This window comes from Zerene cesonia, chromosome 4 (genome assembly GCF_012273895.1).
Source record: "Zerene cesonia ecotype Mississippi chromosome 4, Zerene_cesonia_1.1, whole genome shotgun sequence".
Taxonomy (NCBI): domain Eukaryota; kingdom Metazoa; phylum Arthropoda; class Insecta; order Lepidoptera; family Pieridae; genus Zerene; species Zerene cesonia.
Window position 1 is genome coordinate 6,473,125 of NC_052105.1, and position 10,901 is coordinate 6,484,025.

The 10,901-nt window shown below is 30.5% G+C and overlaps 2 protein-coding genes across 2 annotated transcripts; one reads left to right on the plus strand and one right to left on the minus strand.

The window, feature by feature from the left end:
* Nucleotides 1-2,952: 2,952 nt before the first annotated feature.
* Nucleotides 2,953-5,354, minus strand: LOC119839721 (glutamic acid-rich protein-like). Its single transcript, XM_038366154.1, has 3 exons — nucleotides 5,081-5,354; nucleotides 4,823-4,984; nucleotides 2,953-4,152 (listed from the first exon to the last, which is right to left on the minus strand). Exons 1-3 carry the CDS (start codon nucleotides 5,117-5,119, stop codon nucleotides 2,974-2,976), a joined length of 1,380 nt encoding a protein of 459 aa, XP_038222082.1. The 5' UTR covers nucleotides 5,120-5,354; the 3' UTR covers nucleotides 2,953-2,973.
* A 330-nt stretch (nucleotides 5,355-5,684) lies between these two features.
* Nucleotides 5,685-7,738, plus strand: LOC119839680 (60S ribosomal protein L36). Its single transcript, XM_038366094.1, has 4 exons — nucleotides 5,685-5,767; nucleotides 5,917-6,040; nucleotides 6,335-6,427; nucleotides 7,579-7,738. The coding sequence occupies exons 2-4, from the start codon at nucleotides 5,918-5,920 to the stop codon at nucleotides 7,717-7,719; spliced, it is 357 nt and encodes a 118-aa protein (XP_038222022.1). The 5' UTR covers nucleotides 5,685-5,767; nucleotide 5,917; the 3' UTR covers nucleotides 7,720-7,738.
* The last annotated feature ends 3,163 nt before the right edge of the window (nucleotides 7,739-10,901 follow it).

Consider the following 10,901-nt stretch of genomic DNA (forward strand, 5'->3'; position numbering starts at 1 on the left):
AATCTCAGGAAATACTAGTTCGAATTGATGAAATATTTTTGTCTTGAATATAAGACTTATCTAACTGTCGTTATTATTTCTACTTTGTTATAGTAGGTGACAGCCCAGTACATTATATATGTAATTCAGTGAAGTTGCAGCTTTCTTATGAAGAAAGAATTTTTGAAATCGGTCCGTGTGTGTGGATTTTGCATGAAAACATACAAAAATGCAAAAATACAAATTTAAGTTTTATACACACTCATTAGCTAAATCGATTAAAACGTAAAACAAAGAAGTATATGTTCTTTACGGATTAGAGGCCGAAAAGATTTTGTCAAAAGTAAAGGTCAAACGATTCGGACAAAAACAATTTACAAGTTTTTGCCACTATCTCGACCCCTTGTGGAATATATGAATATTTAACCCGAAAACTTAGGAGCGACCGTGTTTTTACTCTTTTTATTAAGATTTAGTTCCTTTGTTTTTGCACAAGATGCTACGCTTTAAACATTCAAAGACCGCAATCATTTTTTCTTTGACGTAGGTACCTATTCTTTTCTATATACGTTACGGTTACGGTTCCTAAAAAATATTCTTAAGAATTATATTTCTGTCCAAAAAATATAATTTAACACGTAAAACAAACCCAGTTAAGTACGCCTTCACTAAACTTAACATGCATAAGTGGTTGTTGATAATAAAGCGCTTTAACAGTTCTTTAATGCAGCCATTAGCTACCTGCTTTAACAAGGGAAATGCACCTTGCAAATCCCGCCAAGTAGAACATTCCTTATCAACAATGCCGCAGCGCAATAATCATAAACGTGGAATTTGCATGCGGAAACACAATTCTGTGACCTGCTATTAATTTCGGACGTGGATTTGGACTGAAATGCATAATTCTATGCTCAATGCACTCTAGATGTCTTCAAGCGATTTACGGCGCCATATTGGTGCGTTGACAGCTGGAGTGACGGATGACTTTAATTTTGTGCGGTGATAATCTGTGATAATTTATGTTATCTATTTATTAACGCATGTGAACAATATATCATTGAAGGTTTATGCTTTACGCTTTAGTTACCATTGTTAGATAGAAAGAGCTATGAGATGAGTATTCTTATTTCCTTGATGAATTTCTCGACTTGGATGCATATAAGACGCAAATCATTATGAAGACAAAAGAATGGGAATAGACAGGGTTGAAAAGAATTGTTATAAATAATGACTTGGTTTCCTATTGGTATTATTGTGTATTTTTTTCTAAGTATGCTATTTACCCGACAGTCTATTTAATATAGTTAAATGTAAGTGAATCATTGAATGTATGTATGCAAAAAGCAGTGATGGGTCAGTGGTGAGAACGTCGGACTTCAAAATCGAAAAGTCGGAGTTCGAGACCAGGCGAGCGTGTAGGAAATAAATTGATTTTTCAATTTATCTGCACATTTGGATAACATCACCGCTGCTGAAAACGGTGAAGGAAAATATCATGAGATGTCCTATAATCAAAAGTTCGACGACATGTGACATCTGCCAACGCGCACTTGGCCATCATGGTGGATTATCGCCTCAACCTTCATATGAGGCCTGTGTCCCAGCAGTGGGAACATATATGGGCTGACGATGATGATGATTGAATGTATAAGCTAATATATTAATGTCGTAATACGTATCATGTACGTATTTAATATATAGAGAGGTGTTATTTAACACTCATATTAAAAATATATATTTTATCTAAAAGTAAAAATATGTATAGATGGGTACAATATGTTATTTTATCGCCAGTTGGTAAATTAGTGACATCTATTGATAAATAAGCGATGGTCAATCACATAGATTATACACTTATATACTGGGTCAATCATGGATACTTTCTTAAAATAAATTGCTGTTGTAAGTTATTTCATCCAACAATGACAACTAACTTGTCGTAACGAACTTCGAGAGTTGTCTAAATAAAAACCAGTAAAAATGAAGGATATGGCAGTTAGATTTGGCAGTTCAGAGGGAACGCAAAAGCCCGACAAATCCTTTAAGAGAGTGGAATCAACTTATTTCTGTTATATCTATGTCCAATAATTTTTTATAATAATAATAATAATCATTAGTGTACATGTACTTAGTAATTTTTTAATACTTTAACTACTGCATTATATAACTGCTACTTATTACAGCCATATTTTATACTTTGATACAATAAATAGCGTCTTCGTACATAACATAGAAAATTGTCATGTCGCGGCGTTTGGTTACTCACTCCGAAACGACTGGACCGATTTTTATTAAAATTTTTGTGCATTCGGAATGCTCGGATAATCTGATATAGGCAGAACGTTTATCGAATCAGCTAGTACTCATAAGAATCAATATTTAATGGTCGTAATAGATATAGAATACACACTCAACGATATTTGGTTATTAAATATTATTGCTGCAAGTTACAAGTAAGTTGAAATTCAAACTTTTATTTTATTATTACTTATTCAATGAGACTTCTATAAGTATTTTTGAATCGTCCTAACACAGTTTTACCATTTACTGCAGTTGAATGCATAAGATGATTGTATTTCTAAATTAATAACATGTATTGTTATATCCAAATATAACATTACTAGCTGCGCCCCGCGTTTACACGTTTGCCTATATGTTACTCCAGTTATTCAGCTATCTACATACTAAATTTCATTGCAATCGGATCAGTAGTTTTTGCGTGAAAGAGCAACAAACACACATACACATCCTTACGAACTTTCGCATTTATAATATTAGTAGGAAGTAGGATTAATTATTAATTATATTTATTTAGCTGTTATAAATTGCATCATCATGCATATGTATCAACACTGGTATAAATGTATAACTTATTAAATAGACAATTTACTTTGATTAAAACATAACTTGTATTAGGATTCTTAGATGCTACATTTACAGTAGAGATGTTTGTAAATAAAACGTCTTCAGATTTTCAAAATAGTATTTAATCCTTCAACTATCATCAAAAACAATTTTTTTACCTTGAAATGGCAAAACGGATGACAGTTTCTTCTTAGCCTCCCATGAAGGATGCAACTTTTCTGGTTTTTCATCAAATTTATCCTTTGACTGACTGTCATTGAATTTGTTTTTCCTATCATTATTATGAAATGATTTGAAATTATTATTTTTATTGAATCTATCGCCATTGTTATCATATGAACTTGCACTTTTATTGTATGCTTTTTTAAACTGATTATTTTCTCTACTGTCTTGATCGTAATTTCTAGGTTTACTTTTAGCTACATGTCCAAACATAACAGCTCTCCGATATTGCCTATTACCTTGCTTATGTACTTCTTTAACTTCATCCGGAGCCCTAGGCTCAGCTAGGGACATGTAATTATCACCACTTGATGTTTTAAAGAAAGGGTCAACAACTTTAACAACTTTTATACTTTCATCTTCCTTCTTGTTAAAGTTTCGTTTTAAAATCTTCTCATTGATATTTTTATTTTTATTGTCTTTCCTCTTATCTCGCTTTTTATTGTCCATTTTTAGAATATTTGGCTTACATACCTCATGTATGGGTTTTGTATCACTGCTTTCCTTTATTGGAGTAGCTCTTACGAACTTCCCAACTTCTTCATCATCATCATCATCATCATTATCATTATTATTAACACTGTCATCATCATGGTCACTGTCTATATCATTAGCAACATCTTCGTTATCTAAATTTAATTCATTGTTTGATTCTTTTGCATCACTAACAGCATTATCATAAATTTCTTCATTCTCTGAGTCATCTGACATATCACTAGAGTCATTTTCATCATCTGATATTCTTACATTGTCTTTGTCATCATTGACAACATCTTTCTCAACCATTTCAGCATCTTTATCATTTTGACCTTTATTATCTGTTTTACCTTTACCTTTTTTCTTCTCTTTTTGTTTGTCCCTCATTTCTTTCTTGAGCTTTCTGCGTTCATGCCTTGACATTAGTAAATCATTGATAGATATGTTACCGAATCTATCTTTTATAGTTTTATATTTGTCTTGCAATGCTTTATGAAGGAGTAGCCTTGCGCATGCCTTGTTCTGGTCAACATCTGGTTTATTTATGTAATCAGTAAGATTACCTTTGTGTGTGACTATGAATCTAGCAACATCACGAGGTTTGATTTTCTGAAAAATAACAATATGTTCTTATACAAATCTGTACCATATTCAACACAATATGTTCCATTGTTTATCTCCAATCTACTTTTGATAAAAAAAAAATCTGTATAACTTTATTACAATTTTCCAGCCATAAGAAAGAACATTCCAATCAAATCTTAATCACAACAAATGGATTATTAAAATATTTAACCAGCTTACAAGTCAGCAAATTACAAGTCAAAGGTTATAAAAGAAAGATATTCTGGTATATGTTCTGGTATATGTTTATTTGTAAAAGAAAGCTATTCTATTTATATTTATTTTATGTTTATTTGTAATAGTAGAAGTGATTCCTATACAAAATTACCAAATGCAAAATGACTACTATTTCTAAAATAAATTTTGAATGAAAAAAGTTTAGTTCAGTTTAGTTCACTTTTATTATATATTTGAGAATATTGGGATGGTCAGACTTTAGTTTTGGGGAAAGTTCAACTAAATGAAACAACTAAATATGCATACATGAAACCATAGTAACCCAGTCTCTTATAGAGTAGTGGAACAGTATAGGCTAAATAATAATAAATAAGTAATGAGACAGGCCCACTAGTCACTTTATAAATGTCTTACACTTAAAGCTGACTAAGCCCATGCACAGTGATGTCCATTTGATATTCTAGATAGTTTATAATACCTTAATAATCAAGACTTCGTTCACAGCTGACTCTGCTTTCCGTTTCAACTTTTCCTTCACTTTATCTGGACCTTTTTTCTCGTTAAAAGTCTTTGCTTTCCTAGTTAGTTTATGTATAGTATGGATTTTAGCTTGATTTAAGCTTTTCTTTAAGTGGATAACCTGTAAAATTAAGGAGGGTTATGATAGTAACACCTGCAATATGTTAGGAAAATTATACGGGAAATATTAGAATAAGATAAAACAAAAGATATACACCTCATTATTGAACGCTTGTTTTACAGCTCCGACCTCCATAATTCAAGCTAGACATAAATGAACGCGTTGAATCAGAGGTTATATTTTTTTTAGTATTTCTCACACTAGAAACAATAATATGTAAAAATTGAACATATGCCACGTTGAATTTAAAAGGAAATAATAATGTATGTTGAAGTTAGCCTTAATAAATTAGTCTTGTAAACAACTCCGAATTCGTCGTCCAATGTTGTTTATTTTTTAAGGTTAGTTTTTCTAACACTGTCAACTGTCAAGTGTCAGCTGTGGATAATGATTTTCTTTTTTTATCATTTCTTTGCGTAATAATTCTAGTATTTTAGTGTTTTTATTGTATTTACCTAGGTAGTAGGAACCAAGGAAAAAGTTTTGTAATGGATTTGGAGAGAAATTTACATTGATAATATCTATTTCGATATTTGGTTTGCGTGTTTAAGCTTAAGATCAAAAAGGGGGTAAGGTAATTTGCAATAAGTAAATCTACTATGTCATACGACTGGACGTTATCTAAATTTACTCCAAACCACTATACTAAACTAAAACAGACTTCTTTTTTTTTCTTTTTCCTTAGTTGCAATTCCCTAAACCAAAGACAATTAACATCAAGTTTGTCAAATGTCAAGTGTCAGTTTCGAGTATTTCTTTTCGTGAAAACTGTCATTGAGTCAAGTACGTTTTCGCAAATTTAATTTATTTTTATCAATAAGATCTTTTAATATTTTGTGTTAAATGAAGTGCATTCAGCGTTGAAATAATACTAGTGTTAAGTGTCGTTAAGTATTTAATCGCCAAGTTCAACCTGTGCCTGTTTATTTCAGCATGGCTCCGAGGTTCGAGATCGCGGTAGGTCTTCGTAAAGGCCACAAAACAACAAAGATTTCCGCAGGGAAAAAGGGTATCACAGACAAAGCAATCAGAATCAGACCCGCCAGGCTTAAGGGCGTAAGTACTTTTTGATGTTATTGTTTATAAACTATTTATTTAGAAAGTTAAATTTTTACAATTTAACCGTAATTTAAGCCGGTACCAGTTGGCTTACAACTATAGATCCTAGCTTATTTACTAACTTTTTATTTAACTATAATAGTCTGTAAATTATAATGTATCAATCGATGGATATAGTATGTGACAAAAACACTATCTTAACCTAATACAATGTCCATTGTAATAATTCTATAGTTTATGCTATATCCGAACTTAGACAAATTCAAATATTAATTTTTTTCTCTATTTCAGCTTCAAACCAAGCACTCCAAATTTGTGAGGGATTTGGTACGCGAAGTAGTCGGCCATGCTCCTTATGAAAAGAGAGTAATGGAGTTGCTCAAGGTTTGTTGTATTTTGCATTAGTTTATTATGATTTAATTCTACGAAAAGGGTTTATTGTTACTCAATAAGCACCCAAATACAGTAGAATGAAAGCATTCAGGAGAATAACATGATATCATTTATAAAAAGCTCTATTTTAAAAGATTTTAATGAAATTTATTTGATGTGTTCATGCTTGTGAACCATTTGTGTACTGAATCCTGAAAGAACTTAAAAATTTAAAATAATGAAAATTATATTCATAATGCATCACATAAAGGTGGACATAATTAACTGATGCAACTAAGACCTGATCAGGAAATGTGTTGTTATCAATTATGAATTTGTAGTTAGCTTAGTGACTTCATGCTTGATAGAGTATATAAACTAGCAGTAAAGCCTGTTAGTACATTAATGATATGGCACTCCAAGTAGTTTGCCCTCTAAATTTATAAACCAGTCATTAATTAAGGGAGGTTTATGTGCAAAAAGGGTGTTTCATGCAAGAAAGTCTTAAATTAATAATTTAAATGCAAAAGTGTAAGTATGGATGGATGTAAGGATGTTTGTTACTCTTTCTCCAGAACAGCTTATATGAAATTTGATACCGAGATAGACTATAGTCTAGAATAGCACATAGCCTATTTTTATGTACCCAGGTACCATGCAAAAGACTGCAGGTAACACCTATATGATATGCTTCAAATATATTATATACTATGTAAATTTTGCAGTGTCTTGAAATTTAGAATTTTATTAGGAAAATATCACAAAGATAAACATGTATTTTTATGATTAAAAAGCGTGCTTTTTGTGAAATTATATTTCAAGTAACCATATTCAATAGCATTATATTTTTTTGCACAATCAATAGAAATTTGGTTAGATGAATTAGATTATAGTATAATATGTATTCTTATGTCTGATCAAAATACATTAATGCATTTGTATGTGTGCTGGATGCTCTGTGTACCGACAGAGCTGGACGAGATTGATGATTTGTTTTCTATATTTTACAGTTGTAACATTTTTTAGCCGAAGATTTTATTCTTTGTTTATGATTTTATTGGGATGGGAGAAAGTGCATGCTGAGAGCAAATAAAGTTTCACTGATGAAGTAGTTTTTAGAGGTTGCCAACTAATAAATGTCTCATCATCATTTTCTTTTCTAGGTGTCAAAAGACAAGCGTGCTCTGAAATTCTTGAAGAGACGTCTCGGCACACACATCCGCGCCAAGAGGAAGCGTGAAGAGCTCAGCAACGTGCTGGTACAAATGAGGAAGGCGGCCGCACACGCCCACCACGCGCATTAATAATATAATATTATTAAGATTTGGTCTTTTATTTTGGTTTCTCAAAGTTCATGTATGGTCTAAAACTTCAATTTCTTCTGTTTGGTAATTATTTTTCAGATACCTGCAGGATCGATTTAATTTTTTTTCTGTGGAGATACATTCTCCTCCCTTTTTTTTTATTATGGTTATTTTTTGCATTCTAACTATTAAGGAATAGAATTCAGGATAGTTGTTTGTATCAGTTAATTCAATTTTAATATTGATGCAACTACCAAGTGCTTTATAAGAACAAATTCATTGAAATTGCGTAATTAATAAATGGATTGAAATCCATCCAAAATACTTACTGGTTCTATTTAAATTCATACCATCTAAAAACATCTAGAAATTACACAAATATTAATTTGTTTATACACCCAATATAATAGCCTTATTATGGGTAGGTCGCTTAGTAAATTTTTTTATAGATGGCGCTACCTAACGCGATTTATAAAATAAATTTTTTTTTTTAATTTTTTATGCTTACGCATTGATTAATTTATAACATTAGAAATGCCTAGGTCTAGTTTCCATGACCAGTCACCGATACAAATTAAGGTTCCTTCTAATTTTTTAGCTATAAGGCTAAAAAACTATTCGGTGCGTATCGTTAGAGTATGTAACCAATGCGACAATCGGCGCGAAATGTGTATTTATAGGTTCAAGTTTTAGCGATAGTTACCTGCTAATCACACTAGAGGGTTTAAAGAAATTATTTACTTTACAAAAGATAACGAGCAAATAATCGTATTATCCGCATATTTTTACCTATATATATAACCTATATAATATTGTAGTACACTTGGATATAATGAAATATCCTTATAGTTTGAAAAATGTAACTGTTTATTAGTAAAATTATTTTCAAAATCGGATCAGTACTTTCTAAAATTACCCTTTGCACAATATGTATTATAAAAAATTCAGAAACTACCTAACTATTTCTAGCAATGAATAGAATAATAATAAAAATATAATGGTTGTAACAACAAAATTCTAATTTTAATCGTATAACGTTTTAAAGTTTTCTGTGATTTGTTCTATATCGGTCAAGGCTTTAAATCGATAATAGCTTTTTAGTTCAGTAAATGTCCGCTATTTCGTGTGGCGCTGACCAATTTTAATATTAAAAATTGATTTCTAAAATCATTGTACTTCCATACTCATACAATAGTGTCATTTAAAATTACAACCTTTACATAATCTATAATTTATTACTATTCACCACCATTTATTAATAAACTCGGCTAATCGCAATCATTGCCTTTAACATTTTATGAATTACATCTACGACCTGTATAAAATTATTATTTTGAATTATACGTCACGTAAACAAGTTATTTTGTAAACAGTTTCTATTCTATCAACAATAAAATAATTGTTATTGTTGCCTACAGAGGTCAAGCCGATATCTTTCACGTAAAATTGCGTCAAGATATATTTTAAATAAGATCAAGTACCTACTTATGCTTTTGTTACTAGTTGTAATATTATATCTACTATGAATGTACGAGACAAATTCAGGTATTGGTATATACACTAGAAATTATTGATTTTTTTATATATTGTAATCTGCAGAGTTTGTTTGTTTGACCGCACTAATTTCACGAATTTTAGAAATTTACACAACAATGACAAATAATATAGTTAGTAGACTCTGAAGAACGATCAATCAAAACAAAAATTTACGAGTATACTCAATTGGAAGTAGGTCTTTATTCGCGGAATTAATACAAAGCAATCAATTTTGTTAGAAAGCGACATCCTTCCTTCAATAAACGTTGCACAAATCACAACGCAACAAGTACGCACTATTAGTAACGTTTAATACTGCATAAATTACTAATTAGTATTAATGTATTTTACGTCATGCAAAGAACTGCAGATATATCTGTTTATTGTGATATTGTAATAAACACGATAGCGCGACATAAATGACGTAATAAATATCGAAAATAATGACAACTATCAACAGATAGTAAGTGCCTACTTCCTACCATAAACTATACGTCATACAAAATAGCCATTACTGTAAGTATATACTGATCTACACTAATAATATGAAGCTTAAGAGTATGTTTGTATGCGCTAATGTACCGATTTCAAAATTTTCTTTCACCTTTCTTTATGTACCTACATGATACGAGAAGCCAAGACGGACGGCTAGACTACCCTAAAATATATTCATATATATATATATATATATATATATATATGAATATATATATATATATATATATATATATATATATATATATATATATATATATATATATATATATATATAGAGCTGAAGAGTTTGTTTGTATGAACGCACTAATCTCAGAAACTACTCATAACAGGTCCGATTTGAATAATTCTTTCAGTGTTAGATAGCCCATTTATTGAGGCGGTCCGAAGTCGAAGTAAAAGAACATTTCTTAAAAATATGAAGTTTGAAAATGTATCCATTTTGGGCACATTTTTGTCATGTTAGAATTGTTTACTAGTAAGTAATAGAGTTATAAAAAATTCTGGTATTGTATTTGGACTTTACACTTTACTCATGAGAAAGTTATTGTCACGTAAATAAAGTCGCTTGTACAGCTAGTATTTAGTGAAATAAAAAAGAAAAGTATATTTGAAACAAATACGTACTTACTATATACTCTGTTATATTTATTAAACAATCTATAGAATAAATTATTACTTATTCCTAAAGATTCGTACCAGTTACCACCCTCGCTTTCATTTGTAAATGTACCTACACCGCTCTATTGATGAAACTTTTAAACCCCATTGCAACCTTGATAAAACTAAACCGATGTTCTATTGTCTATACGTTCAGAAGTCAGAACAATATAAACATCAAATTCTTTGAATTAGTATTTGAAACAAAATAGCCGTAATCAATTAGACAAAGAAGCATGAGCGGGACCCATAATTACATCATTAATTTAAAAGCACGTAACGTATAGTCACGATTTAAATAAGATAACTACCTAATGGTATGAATTAACGAATATTCAAACATTGGCATTATTGTATCGATTAAAACGCATAAAATGTATTATTTTTTAAAAAGTTAAAGAGTTGTAATGACACGGAATATACCTAGTCTTGCCATAAATATTGTAATAAAGAAAAAAGAAAATTGTTAACTGCAAATAACATTTATTACT